This window comes from Vigna angularis, chromosome 7 (genome assembly GCF_016808095.1).
Source record: "Vigna angularis cultivar LongXiaoDou No.4 chromosome 7, ASM1680809v1, whole genome shotgun sequence".
Classification (NCBI taxonomy): Eukaryota; Viridiplantae; Streptophyta; class Magnoliopsida; order Fabales; family Fabaceae; genus Vigna; species Vigna angularis.
In genome coordinates, this window is record NC_068976.1 from 23,700,695 (window position 1) to 23,716,081 (window position 15,387).

The 15,387-nt window shown below is 32.0% G+C and overlaps 1 protein-coding gene across 2 annotated transcripts; it reads left to right on the plus strand.

Annotated features, from left to right (window-relative positions):
• Positions 1-13,677: 13,677 nt before the first annotated feature.
• On the plus strand, positions 13,678-14,428 carry LOC108337525 (glycine-rich RNA-binding protein 2-like). Of its 2 annotated transcripts, none has more exons than XM_017574074.2 (2): positions 13,678-13,815; positions 13,998-14,428. In XM_017574074.2, exons 1-2 carry the CDS (start codon positions 13,725-13,727, stop codon positions 14,267-14,269), a joined length of 363 nt encoding a protein of 120 aa, XP_017429563.1. In that variant the 5' UTR covers positions 13,678-13,724; the 3' UTR covers positions 14,270-14,428. The 2 variants fall into 2 exon arrangements, with proteins under 2 accessions (XP_017429563.1, XP_052736955.1); XM_052880995.1 differs by having other exon boundaries at positions 13,684-13,815; positions 14,010-14,428.
• Positions 14,429-15,387: the final 959 nt, after the last annotated feature.

Here is a 15,387-nt window from a genome sequence, read left to right on the forward strand (position 1 = left end):
TAAAGAGGATTGAGAGAAAGTTTAATAGGAGGAGAAATTTGTAAGTTAAGAGAACACGAGGTCTTTAGAGAAGAATGAAGTATTAAATGGATTCTAAGCTAAATGGATGATCAAAAAGAGATGGTTAGATTTTTCCAGTAAATGTATTAGAGATAAAATTTGAGAGTATGTGATTTTGGTATGATGAGTGGTAGAGAAAATCCAGGTACGAAAATTTTGGCTTTCAGCTTATGCAAAGTTTTGGTATTTTTATGAGAGGATTGAAGAGTCATGATTTATGGTTGAAAATCTTATTGATTTTGGAATATAGAAGTTAGTAGAGGCAGTGTAGGTTGAATTAATATTATGAACATGGCAAGACAAGGAAGAAGAAGAGTTTGGAAATAGATAAAAAGGAGAGTTGCAATACTAATGTGATTAGGGAATTTGGAATAATTAAGAAGTTGTAGGTTGTGATTGGAGCAATTTTCATCAGGTATAGTTATATGGTAGTACTCAAACCTCAATGGTGATGTAAAGGATGGGTAAAGATTTATATGTCGCACCTTGATCTCTGACCAATGATGTGTGTGAGTGAACTTATTTATATTTACTTTTAGTTCGCATAAGATAAAAATTTGAGATTTGGTTAACACTAAATATCCTGGGGATATGGTTTTGATCTAGGGAAGCACGTTATAATTGAGGTTGGTTGTGGTTGATTGCCTTGATAATCTCTCTAGATCATTTAACTTATGTGGCATAAGTGGTTTATTTAAACGAGTAGGTGCAGTACTGATAAAGAATATAGTTAAATTCGGCCTTATTGAGATTAAAATAAGTTGTTTCAGAATTTATAACATTGTTGATTGAGTGATCTGCTGAGTCTTATTAGAGATACACAATTGTTAGGTACTGGGTTAGAGACAACGTTAAGTTTGTGGATTCATGTTAGGTTAGGATGTGGGAAGGTATTTTGAGGACAAGGTTTATATTCCTAAGATTTAGAGTTTATAAGTTAATTCTTGGAGAATGTTTTAACTTAGGCTAGTAATGTTTGCTAGGAAAACAATTAGATGAAGGTTGAGGTAATTTGGAGTATAATCTTGAAAGAAGTTTGATTATTCTAGTTTTGTCAAGTATTTCAGAAGTGTTTATCAGGTAAAAAAAAAATAAAAATAGTGGTTCAACATTTAGTGTGGGTTAAATAAAGGATGAGGATCAGTATTTTAGGGATATCTGATCAATGCAAGTGAAGGATAGATATTGTAGTTTAGGGTATGATCGAAAGGATGGTTTGGTCATGTTCCAATATGTTTTTAGAAGTTTATGGTCTTCAAGAATTGTGAGTTGATTGTTGAACATTAAGTGTGGTTAAGGGTGAAGGCAGTATTACCGAGAGTCAGATAAGTTCATCAAGGACGAGTGAAGGAAATGATGCATGATCTTAAGTGTGGAAGGGTTTCTATGAATGTTATAAATCATACTAAATATAGGTATTATTTTTGGACAAGTTCTTGTTAAATGGGTATAGAAAAGAAAAACATAAAGGATGAATTGTTTAGTAATAGTATTTTGGACTCCGTGTAATCATCAGAGTAATTATAAATTTTACGGAGAATAGAAGTAGAGGGTAAGGTGGAACAATCTAGTATAATTTTGGTAAACATAAGTGGCTTTTAGAGGTGTACGATTTCTAGGAGTAGAAATTGTGTTGAGAAAATATAATGGAAGGTTGTTACGGAAAAAGAATAATTCCTAGAGTTTTACAGGGTCATGAAAGTCTTAAATAGGGATCTATAAGGAGAATCACTTTCTGGTTATAGTAGGAATAAAAAGTTTTCTGGAATTTTGTGATTAATAGTTTATGAGTAATGAGTTCTTTTAAAACATTAATGGATTATTTTGAGACTAGTGGGGTATGTGTAATGGTGGTTTTGACGAGGCTAGAAGTGACAAGTAAGAGTGTTCTGAAGGTTTATGATTTTAATTTTTTCGTGAGTACATTTCAATTTGAGATGCTAGAAATTTTATGCACAAAATGAGTAGAGTAAATGAGTTTACAAGGAAACTAGAAGATAAGGTGAAATAATCATAACTTTATTTTTTTATATCGAATTTTCGAATTTTCGAGGACGAAAATTTTTGTTGTTGGGGAGAATGTAAAACCCATGAAAAAATTTATAATAGTAAATTTTAGCATTTTATTAGTAATAATAATTTTAATGGATAGAAAAATATAAATTTTGGATATAAAATTATAGTAATTTTATAAGGAGAAGTTAAAATTTTTGATAACTTATTTAGTAAATTTTTAAAAAAATCGAATAGTAAAAATTGAATAGTGAATAGTAAAAAGTGAATAGTAAAAAGTGAATAGTAAAAGTGAATAGTAAATAGTAAAAATAAATTTTCAGCATTTGGATTCCTTAGCATGGAAGAAAGTAGTAGGTAGAAATTAGGATCAGATTTGGTGAGAAAGTGATTGAAATATTATTTTTAAATAATATTAAAATAATAAATAATATTAAAATATTAAGGAATAGTAAATTTTTTTTACTATAAATAGCCATGGGAGGGAAGGGTATTTGGCACCAAGAGAAGAGGAATCAAGTGAGAGCTTGAGAAATAGAGAAGAAAGAGTTAGGGAGAAATTTTTAGTTGCAAGAAGAGTAGAGGTTCTGAAGGGTTTCGGGGGAAACAAATTCGGAGCAGGAGATTAAGTCTGGAATAGAGGTAGGGGAGCTAATTTTTCTAAGCTTTTATATTATGATTTAGGACTGTTTTATTACTATTCATGTCTTGAAATTATGTATGAATATTGTTAATGCCTACTGTATGTTTATCTATATTGATATTTGGTGTAAATATTATATGTTGTTGTTTTGAATCTGTTAATAAGAAATTTGTTAAAAACTAGTTGAGGAACACTTTGGCTAAGGAAAGACTTGGTACTTAAGTTGTCCATTGTGACGCACCTCTCTTTCCTGGAAGTCTACTCGACAGGTTTTTAACTTAAATCTTGTGTACAGATTATGTACTGTTAAATTATCATGTAATATATCTAGTTGGAATATATTCAGTTTGTATGATTTCTGAAATGATTGAAGTTTATTTGATTTGAATTTATGCATCTGAACATGTATGAGTATTACGGGGAGATGTCGTAAGGGTATAATATGAGTCGAGGAATGTGAGTATGGTATGAGTCTCGCGGAGAGATTCTGTAATGTCATGGTAGGTGTATGAGGATTATGGGTAGATTTCGTAATGGTATAATATGAGTTAAGGAATGTGAGCATTGTATGAGTTTCGTGGAGAGGTTCTGTAATGACATGGTATGTGCGTATATGTTGATGTTGAGGGTCATGAAGTTGGAGGTTATCCTGATACTCTAATAATCAATCAGTCTCAAGTAGAGAATGATGAATTATGTGGTGAGAGGGGCAGGAGGTCCTGGTCTATGTGCCGGTTTAGGACATAGTGAGGGGACTAACCTTGTGAATGGTATGGAGGGCAGAATGTCCTGGTCTATGTGCCGGTTTAGGACATAGTGAGGGGACTAACATTATGAATGGTATGGAGGGCAGAATGTCCTGGTCTATGTGCCGGTTTTGGACATAGTGAGGGGACTAAGAATGACATCACAAGTGAAAAACCTTCCGTTGTATCGCTCATCAACATATCGTTGGGATAAGTGCCTATTGAATATCGTGGGGATAAGTGCCTATTGGGTATTGTGGAATGAGTGTTTATTTGAGTATTGTGGGATGAGTGTTTATTGGGTATTGTGGAATGAGTGTTTATTGGGTATGGTGGGATGAGTGTTTATTGGGTATTATGGAATGAATGTCTATTGAGTATTATGGTATTTATTGGGTATTGTGGGACGAGCGTCTAATAGGAATTGGGGTACGATGGTATGAGGGTGTCTGACATAATTATTATATGATGTTTGTATCGAAGTAATTATGCATGTCTTATAAATGATTTGTTGCATGTTAGCTCACCCTACTTGTTTGTGTTTTGTGTTTGGGTATGTGCGATGATCGTATAATTCGTTATACGGGAGCAGATGAAGGAATGTCGCCTCACATAGTACCAAGGAAAGAGGAGTCGAAGAACTATAATTAGAATCTTTTTACATGTATAGACTTATATCAACTAGGAAATTTTAAAGGGTGAGATTACGGAATGTTACCGTAAATGTAATGTTAATTATCAAGTGTGAAAATTTGGGATGTTACATTAATGTGAAAAGTTGGAATGTTACATTAATGTGAGAATTTGGGATGTTACAATTGCTAGCAAGTCTGACAAGCCATGTGCATGATTGAACTTGTGTAGTTGAGTTGTATTTAATTTGACCATAAAATAACAAGGCAATAACTATTACATTTAATGGTCAAATATATATTCAAAGTCTTTCGTGTGAACAGAATAAATGGGATACCAAAGAGTTGAAGTACTTTTTTGTTTTTCAACGAAATTCTTTATTTATATATCATTCATCAACCGACCCTATAACATTCATTATCATTCATCAATATAAACTACAAGAGAATTAGAAAAAAAAATATTAAAAATGAGTGAAATAAGTCAATTTCCAAAGCATAATAGAACATACAACCAAAGTAGAGAAAAGAAGTTGCAAAAATTGTTTACTTTTTTTTTAATTGTGTGGACTAAGGGAGGTTGGATAATATGTTGTTAGTTAAAATTTTGTTTTTTTTTTAAATATTGTATGATGTTTTATCTTTTCGAAGTTAAAAAGAGAAGTTGTTTTCTATTTTATATGTTATTTGATTGATAATAATGTTTAATTTATTTTTTATTTGTTCTTTCGCTGTTTTATTGTTATATAATTGTAGAAATGATCGAAAGAAATTTTTTCAAGATTTGTCATTTATGAAATTTTCTTATACTTTTTTGTTTTAAATGATTATAGTTATTGGGATAATATGAAGAATGTGAAATCATAATAGATTTCACGGTTTGATTATTTTTTTTCTGTTATTTTTTAAAGTAAAGAATTAATGAATATGACTAAAAATAAATTTAAAAAATATATGAGTAATACTATTTATATTTAATGTGTAAATTTTTTGAGGTGGTTACAACTAGGGATTGTTTTAGTTTTACTTCATTTTTATAAAAAAAGGATGATATCTGAGTAGTTTTTAAACTTTTTCAAGATTACAAATTTCTATTTATGTTGAGTTTAATGGGACAATTATGTGTTGAAGCATGGTTAGAAGGAGTGATTTCGAAGGTTTTAGTTAAATAGTAATTCTTCTTTGTCATATCAATTTTTTTGGATTAATGAGTGGTTTTTTAAGGAGATTTTAGAAAGAGATAGTATTGGTGCTTGCATTTTTTTTGTAAACATATATAATTTAAAGTTTGTTATGTTTTTGTGAAGGAAATCATTATATTTATATATTGACTAAATCCTTTAATTCATAGTGAACAATATAAATTATTTAATGTTTTATTTTTATATATTTATTTAGATTTTCTTTCTATGGAAGGTAAAGTTTATCATAAGTTTCACGTGGTTTCACATATTTTGTATTGTTTTATTTTATTTTTTTTAAAATAAATTTTTATGTAATGACAAATATTGATGAGTTTTAGATTTCAGTGTACTGTGATATCAAAATTTATAATGATGTTTAACATGATCTTGTTTTGAAAAGTAGAAAAAAAAAGATATTAATGTTTTTAGAAAGGTTAAAAAAATTCGGTTTTTTTTCTTATCCTATCGCATGCAAGAACATTCGTTATTTATGTTAAAATTTGTAAAATTATTGATACAAGTTTTCATTATTATCTCAAAATATAATAGCAGAAGAAAGCGAGGAAAAACTTTCTTCTATAGGTCTTGTTGGATAACATGTCCGCTGCCAGCTTAAAGTTGTATAACAAAACAAAAACACTACTGGTTCATTTTTTTCCGATAAGAAAACATACCCTTAATCAATAAAAAAGAGCTAAATTGTTAATAAATTTACCTTTATGATTATCTCATTTTAAAAATTTAATTGTTTTCATAAAATTATAAATTTAACTTTTTATTTAAATAATATATTTATTAATAAAAAATTTAAATTCTAAAATGAATTATTTTTTAATTTTTTTATTATAACGAACTATAAATTAATTTACTTTTAGGGTTTATGAAAAAAAAAAAAGAACACCCGTATAAAAGAGAGGTAAAGATCAAAACCGCGATGTCTTTAATAGACACAAGGGAAACTTGAGGATTGAAAAAAAAACACATTATCTGAGATTGAAATGTTAATTTGAGATATGTTTTCATAAACAAGGAAATAGACGCACGAGGTTATATAAACTTTCACTCGTTGTTCTCGTTGTTCTATTAAACACAAAGGTATTATCTGTAACATCCCGTCTATATAATAGCCAATATTATATAATAAAGACGTTAACATTTAAATATAGAAAACAGTCGGAGTATGACGTGTAATAAAATGTGAAATTACAATCATCCAGAAATAAAATAAACGGGAATTTAAACTTAACAGTTGAAAGGATTGAACACTTCCGCAACATCAGCAACCTCCAGCTCTTGCTCCAAAGGAATCTCCTCAACAACATCTGCTCCCATCGCAGTGGATGATCATCACCAACGAAAACATACCCAAACAGCACATAACGAAAACAATGCAAGGGTGAGCTAGGTACGAAAAACATGTTAGAAGTACAACACAGTTAATTCATGTCATCATATACAGGAACAATAAAAACATACTCATAAAACCACATCTCATACGACTCATTTTACACTCGCATAGTTCAGCTGGCACTCCCCAACACTATGCAAGGTAAATCCACACACCTGACTCATCCGGATTTGTATAACTGTCGAACTATCAGTCGTCTTTGCACTTGCATAGTTCAGCTGGTCTTTCTCCAACACTAGCAAGGTAAATCCCCCAATCTGTCTATGTCTAAATTCAAAGACTATAGACGAGGACCTCCCTCTACTCTCACCACTTACATTGTTCTCCTCTACTTGAGTATCAACAATGCTTTGAGTGTAGGGATAGACAGACCAAAATACAAAGTTCACTACAGTTATACAGAACAACAACAACGCCCCACATAACACTTTCGTCCATCTCTCCCCGAGATGTCCAAATCATACTCCAATTCATTGTTCACATTCACAATTATATTTTCACAGTAAATTAACATATCTCATACATTCACATACTTTCACGTAAATTTCATCAGCATATATTCCAAACATTATTACACATAATTCAATTTAAAAGCAAAGGAACTTAAAATTCAACATATTTGTAAAATACTATTTGGACGAGCACTATTCACTGGACACTATTGGACGAACGCTCACTCACTGTTTGGACGAACGTTCAACTATTCGGACGAACGCTCAACAATTCGGACGAACGCTCTGCTATTCGGACGAACGCTCAACTATTTGGATGAACGCTCAACTGTTTGGACGAACGCTCTGCTATTCGGACGAATGCTCAACTATTTGGACGAACGCTCAACTGTTTGGACGAACGCTCTGCTATTCGGACAAACGCTCAACTATTTGGACGAACGCTCAACTGTTTGGACGAACGCTCAACAATTCGGACGAACGCTCAACTATTTGGACGAACGCTCAACTGGAACTTAAGGACAAACGCTCACTGAGAAGGACGAACGCTCGACAAACACTGTTTGGACGAGCGTCCCATACTAAGACGAACGAACGCGGACGTTCATTCAGAACCGAACGCTTTAGGCCGACCACTATTTGGTCGAGCACTGTTAGGACGAACGTCCAATTTTTTGAATTGGACGTACGCGCATTCTGCAGAATTCTGCAGAATCGCGTAGATTCCAGAGAACCCAGAAAACCCCATTTTTCAACCCCAAAATTTCCAGATTTCTTTCCAACCCAAAGCATACAAGGTTTCATACATAAATCACTTCCCATTGATCAATTATAACAATTCAAACTCACCCAAGTCAATTCTAAACAGCACAACGCAGTTTCAAAACAACCAACCATGCATAATTCAATCCATACACCTAACACATAAAACATCTAAAGAAGGTAATCCAGCTCCCCTTACCTCTTGAAGACTTCCTTAGTGAATCTTGAATCCTAGAAATGGAGTGTTCTTGATCTCCTTCCAACTCCAAAAGCTTTCCGCTTCTCCTCTCCCAGATCTGCAGCAAGCCTTTTGCTCCTCCAGGTGCAGCACCGAACACCCCTCTCAGAGATATGGCAGCAAGAATTATACTCTTCCCGAAGTTCAGAACCAATCCCCATGAATCCATGGCTTCTTACCTTTAAGGAAAACAAATAAATTGGACCCTCCACTGCTGGAAGAACCACAACCGTTCCCTTCTACTCCTTGGTGCAGTGTCCACTAACGAAGGAGATGATGGTGTCTCCCTTGGTGGCTGAAGCACTCCAAAGTGGGAAGACCCACTACCCATTTTGATGCTACCGAATGAATGGAGCCCCCACCACTTACAGTTGCACCATCTGCTGTTAGGTAGCCGCCCCTCCCTCTTCCAGAAACGTGTAGCCACCCACATGAGGCCCACCTCCACTACAATTCTTTTCCAAAAAAAATATACTGTCCTTACATTTGTGACACCCGGGCACGGAGACGAGGGCGGGGAGTGACGCCGGTGCAAGAAGCATGGTGCAGGAGGCACAGACAAGGAGCGGCTCCTGGCAGCTTCGGGTGGAAGGGGTACATGGACGAATCGAGCATACACCGGAATGAGAGGGATTTGGAGACTGTATAGGTATGAGACTATATGGTTGAAGGATAGCTTAAAGGAATTGATTTGACTACTCATATCACCAAAATGCATTTGTTTTTCGGTAGCCTGACTCATAAGAACTTCATAGTTAAGCGTGCTTAGCTTGGAGTAATTCTGGGGAGACGATAAAATATATCATATTATATTTATTAAGTATCTTTAAATTTCTCTATAAAATCCTATATTCTATATTTATTACAAAAATTGATATTATCCCAAGAAAAATACATGTTATGTTATATTGTGATAGTTAAAACGCAATTTTAGCAAAAACTTGATTTTTCAGATCAAAACATATTAAGGTCTAATATTAGATATAAAATGCATTAGAGATAAAACAATCAGTAATAAAAATTCATACGAATAATAATGATTTAGATATGATGACAAAAAATTTATTTATAGAAATACTTATTATTTAGTAGGAGAAAGTCGGTTTGATATGTATTTTTCCTATTTTGTTTGGTTAATTATTTAATTTTTTTATTTTTATTCACTTTGTTGATGGAAAGAATAATTGATTTTGAAAATTTTAAGAAAATGTATGATTATATTTATTTTAAGAAAATTTATTTGTAACCTGACCTGAATCAACCTGGTCCGCCGCACGCTCAACATTCCATCAAAGCTTGCAGATCAAGTCGGACTAACTTTATTAAAAAATTGGTTACACTTTATAACATAGTTGGCCTTTATTAATACAATTTAGTTAAGATTTAGTATTGAAATAGTCTTTTCAGTCCAGAATCAGCTTGATAATTTGATATTAAACTCATTTTCATATAAAAAATAAAAATTTTCAATTTTCAATATACGAACATTACGATCTAACTCATTTTTAATTAATTAATATTAAATCAAAGTTAAACGATTGACCATTTAGCTATCCCTATGAATAATAAAACAAGATGCCATTCTAAAAATATTGTTTAAAAAAAGGTTTAATATCTTCATAAGTCCCTATTTTTGTCCAGAATTTTAAATAGGACCCTTTCTTTTTGTGTCTCAATTGAGTCCTTATTTTTGTAAAATTTGAGCAATTAAAGGTCTGCTGTTAAATTAAGCAAACGAGTGTTTAAGTGTTGATTACGTGGCATGGTCAAACTTCAAGTTAATGAAATGTGGCATTATAAATTAATTTTGTATTAAAAGTTATGAATGCATGATGGTGTAATAAGCTTTTTGAAAGGGCAAAGTGGGAAAAATAAAGACTTTCTACTTCTTCTTCTACTTCCACATTCTCGCTCCTACGTCCCAAATTTTCATGGCTGCGTTTTGGTTCTTTTGAATTGGGAATGCACGAACCTTGAAGGTGGTTTCCCTTGTAGGTTGCGATTGGGATTCTGGCTTAGAGGAGATGGATAGAGATTCACAGTGGTGCTCTGGATGCTTTTTGAGGGTTTCTGTTGTCGCCATATTTGGGGGTTTTTAGGTTTTTCTGGTTTGGCTTTGCTAGTCCGGTGAGCTGTTGACTCATTGAGTCTTCTTCTTCTAAGCTAAGGCAAAACCTAGGCAATCAAATATGCTTTCGGACATGAGCACCTTCCCAACAGGAATTGCTGCCGTGGCAGCCTTTCCACCTGGCCAGAGGTGTCGTCGGTGATGTCGGTGATGCCGATCATTGCCGAACCTCGTCGACCACTACACGCTCCCTCGTTGCCGATCAAATGTCGGTGATGCCTTTGGTCACACCGTTGTGTGTTTCACGGTCCGTCAGAGCCATTGGCACCATCATCCAAATCAGAAGCACCACCGTCATTCGCTGCGGTTCAGTCTTTTCGCATTTCCCTTTGTGTGTGATAGAGGAGTTCAGCCACCCCTTGCTCAAAACCAATAATCACTATATGATGAACAAACTCCCTGATCCCCTTGAAGTCTTCTTTGTTGTTCTCCTCCTATGATGTAAAATTTGGAAATTTTTATTTAGAATCTACTATAAAAATAGTGAGAGTAAAATTGATTTGTGGTGGAATGTTGAGAATGATGAATCTAGAAATATGGGGAAGGAAACATGATGATGAGAACGAATTGATGGTGGGAGAGGTGCGAGCTCTGTGATTTGTGTTTGTAATGGATTATAATTGAAGATGTTTGAGAAAGAAAGACCAGAGATGATGAAAATGGGTTCCAGTAATGGGCTGCCCTTAAACTTTTTTAATTTTCTCCCTTTTGCCCTTCTCTCAATTTGATTTCACCTGTCTCTCTATACAACTTTTTACTAAAAAAACTCAATTTTAATGCCACGTTTGATTACTTATCCAACTGACCATGTCACGTTACCAAAACTTAAACCGTCGTTTGTTGAATTAAATGGCAGACCTCTAATTGAATCAATTTTACAATAAAAGGGATCCAATTGACACGCCAAAAAGAAAAGAAACTTATTTAAGATTTCGGATCAAAAACTCAGGGACATATGAAGAAATTAAACTTTAAAAAAAACATTTTCCTATTATAAAACATGTTTCTGAAAACTATTACATACTATCAACTTATTGATCAACACGATTATTGTGCTGTTAAATTTTCAAACATGAAGAGGAGAAAACAAAAGGTGAGGTAGTATATATGATCTGATGAGTTAGCCAAGTGTTAGCAATGGATAGGATCTCATTGGATACTATACAGAGTACGACTACAAGTATAGTTGTACACTTGTACAGTACGGGTGACTTGAACAATCACCTTGCAGAAGCGTTTGGGAACTTAATGCATTAAAGGAGTTACTTAATTTGAAACGTTAGAAGAAGCACGTTTGCGTGTGGACTCAGAACTCTACTCACTTTAACTTTTTTCCATTATTCAGGCTTAAGAAAATAGTGTATAATTGTTCCTCATTTACTGTCTGAATTGTTCACCAGAGTTGTCTTTCGCACTAAATAACGTAACCTGCTTTGCTGCATGGGCGGCATGGCAAAATAAATGCACGTTCCTGTCACAGATCCATTATTTTGAACAGCTGTTTCTCTTCTTATGACATAGGTTTTTGGGTTAATGCAATGTAATCTTTTTAAGAAACTTTTTAGTCTCTAAATAATAAACGATCATAGGTTGTTAATGACAGGAGTCTAGGAAGAGAAATATTTTGTAACTTTGTTTCTAAAATCTTTACTTTTCTTTTCATTATGTCAAATTAGCTTTTAAAATATTTGTAAAATGTCAAACTAGTTGAAAAAAAAAATACTAGTAGAAGATTATGACATGATAAATCACTGAACTACAACATATAGAAAATGCCATTATTACTTGAAATATTTGAAACTGAGGTTATTCTTATGGAAAATTGTTATAGAAAATAAAAACGCTAAAATTTGGTTTAAGGTTAGAAGTAAAATTTACACAAAGTATAGGACAAAATGATATGTAACATTGTCTCTTATGAGTATATAAATTAAATTTTTTTTTTGGAAAAATAATTTGTTGCCCTAAAAGATGTAAAAGTCTTTTATTCTGCATGTTCATAAATTAAACTATTTAAATGCTGGATCAGATGAAAATTTAATAAAAAAATAATTCTTATATTATAAAGTTCATATATATAGGTAAGTGAACATATGTTTTAGATAAGGTCAAATTAAGAAAAAGGCAGCATAATAAAAAAATTAAAATGAGCTTTTGAATATGACATAATATATTATTATATTTTGAACTTACAATGTATAATGTAAAATCAGATATAAATTTTTTATTTTGATTTTTTTAAATTACCTTTAGTTTATACATATTTAACAAGATAAACTATTTATTTTCAAAAATAAAATACATACTGTTTTGTTAACTCGTTGTTATTTTATATATTTTAATTAACTCAATTAACACTTGTGTAATATAAATATTTATGTACTTTAGTTAGCAATTGTATTTTGTCACGTGTTGCAAGCCGATCAACCGTGCTGCATCACACTGCGTTAATACGATTTAATAAAATAAACTTATTTACGGTTTATGGTGAAAATTTATTTTTGGAAAGTCGAATTCGCAATATCAGTGTCCTTGGTGCTCAAAACGGCTTAGAATTTGATTTTTAAAAGCCAAATTACGCTCTCTCTTTTTTTTCTTACGAAATTTTTGGTCCTTTTTTCGTTGGAAAATAATTGGAAAATCTAAATTTCAACTTATTTTTCAATACTATGATGCTATTTTGAGAATTTTGGAAGTTGATTTTGTAGAATTATATTTGAAATTCATATGATATTAAAATTATTTAAAACATTTTAATATTATTTCTTTTTTTAACTTATTATTTCATTCACTAATTTTATTGAACCAATCATCAATATTTAAATATCATATAAGTAAAGATAAAAAAAATTGATCCATAAATTTATTATTTTAAAGGTAGATTCAAGTCTTACTATTATTACATTTCTTTATTGAATTCTCCCATAAAATACCATTAAAATGTATAATGACTATTAGTTAAATTTTAAAGTCTACTCCTTAATACTATTTCGCGTCTGTTATGCTATGTAAGTTCGCAAATGTACAAATTTTTTTGAAATAGTTTTGCTGTGGGAAAAGGAAAGTCTTATTTTGTACATTAGTATACCACAGTTAATTTTGAAAGGAAAAGGTAATGAAATTATGATAGCAAAGTAGCAGGGTGCAGCAGCAGGCATCTTTACATGACTAATTTTGAGTAGAGTATGCTGATATAAGCCTACAATAATTGTTGTGCTTCAATTACAGAGCCTATCTTCTTTTACCATTGAAAATGAGGAAAGAAATTGAGCTGGAGACGAAGAACAACTGACTTAGATGCTAAGACTAAATTAATACACGCTAATGCGAGAACTAACACTGAAGATAAACGTTCTATCTCTTCCTATAAATAGAGGATTTTTCCCACTAATTTTCTCATACTTCATTATCAAACTTATCTCATATCTCAATAGATCTGTTGTATTTGCTGCTGCAAGATGGCTTTGAAAATAGCAATACTGATCCTGGGCCTGTTGGCCATGTTCCTTTTAGTCTCCTCAGACGTGGTATCCACCAATGCAAAAGAGGGTAAGCTGTAATATTTATTAATATTTCTTCACATTTTAGTATGAAAACCTTTAAAATTAAAAATGTATAATACATTTATTCAACACATACTGATTTTGGATCATGTTTTAATTTCGTAATGGGTGTGCAAAAGTATCTTTTCTACGATAAATCATTCGCTAACTCCGTTTTGGTTGTTAAAGTGAAAAATTTAGTGCGTGATGCCAAATATCCCGGTGGAGGCTTTGGAGGAGGGTACCCTGGTTATGGCGGTGGCTATCCTGGTCAAGGTGGTGGATACCCTGGACGTGGTGGTGGGTATCCTGGTCGTGGTGGAGGCTATCCTGGTCGTGGTGGTGGCTACCCTGGCCGTGGTGGTGGCTACCCTGGTCGTGGTGGTGGTTACCCTGCTCGTTGTCGCTATGGATGTTGTGGTGGCCGGACATACAATGGAGGATGCAGAAGGTGCTGCTAGAGAAGCTATGCATGCACAGACTCATGGTTGAGACAATGCACTTACGTAGTACTTAGTATATTTGATGAATAAAATGTGGTGTTATTTCGCAACTATAATGTGCCTGTATTATTATTTAAGAACAAAATAATTTGGAGAGAATATATACAATCTCTTACACACAGCCCAGTTTGTTTATAGTTTTCTTTTTCTTATCAAGTATAAGAAATTAATATATTGTAAAGAATATTTAAAATGTTTCAACCTTTTTACATATTAATTAAGAAAATATATACATTACATTTACAACATAAGTTTGAATATGTATAAACTTCATACAAAATATTGCAACTAATAATATATATTAATTTTAATCACAATATTCTTCATCGAACTATATCAGACATCGATTCTATTTTAATATCCACTATAAACAATTAAAACAGACTTATTTTTTAGCGTTGTTATATATCATGTCTGTTGTTCTGTTTTTTTTTTTTATCAGCGTCTTTGTTCTTCAAAAGGATCCAAGACTAGAGAACTCAGCAATCTAAATCTTCATTGAACAACGGTCAACGTAATATTTAATTTATGCTGATTAGAAGATGGCTAATAAATCTTGAATCGTATCAAAAGGATCCAAGACTTTCAACTCTATCCTATAATTTAAGTTTCTACATCTGTAATATATAAAACAACCTTTTGATTTTGAAGGGTGATACACTATGTTATATATGTTATAAGATTAAAATGTAAGAGTTATTTGACTTGTGCTTTCTAACTTACAATTAAAAAAAAAGTGAATTTTAATTTATCTTATAAAACTAACTTTTTTAAAATAAGATTTATATTTACTTATATATTATAATTTTATTTTATTTTTAATTATTGAAACTTAACACATTTTTCAGATATCCAAACATATATATATATATTATTGAATATGAGATATAAAGATTATTCATTTGTAAGATGAGATTGATATTCACTTGTATACTATAAATTAATCTAATTATTAGTTAATATAACACTTTCAACACATTTTCATATCGAGATATATATACATATTAAATATAAGAATTAGACATTAATGAGTGGTTCAATAACAATGAAAACAATAAACTCATTATATAATAAAC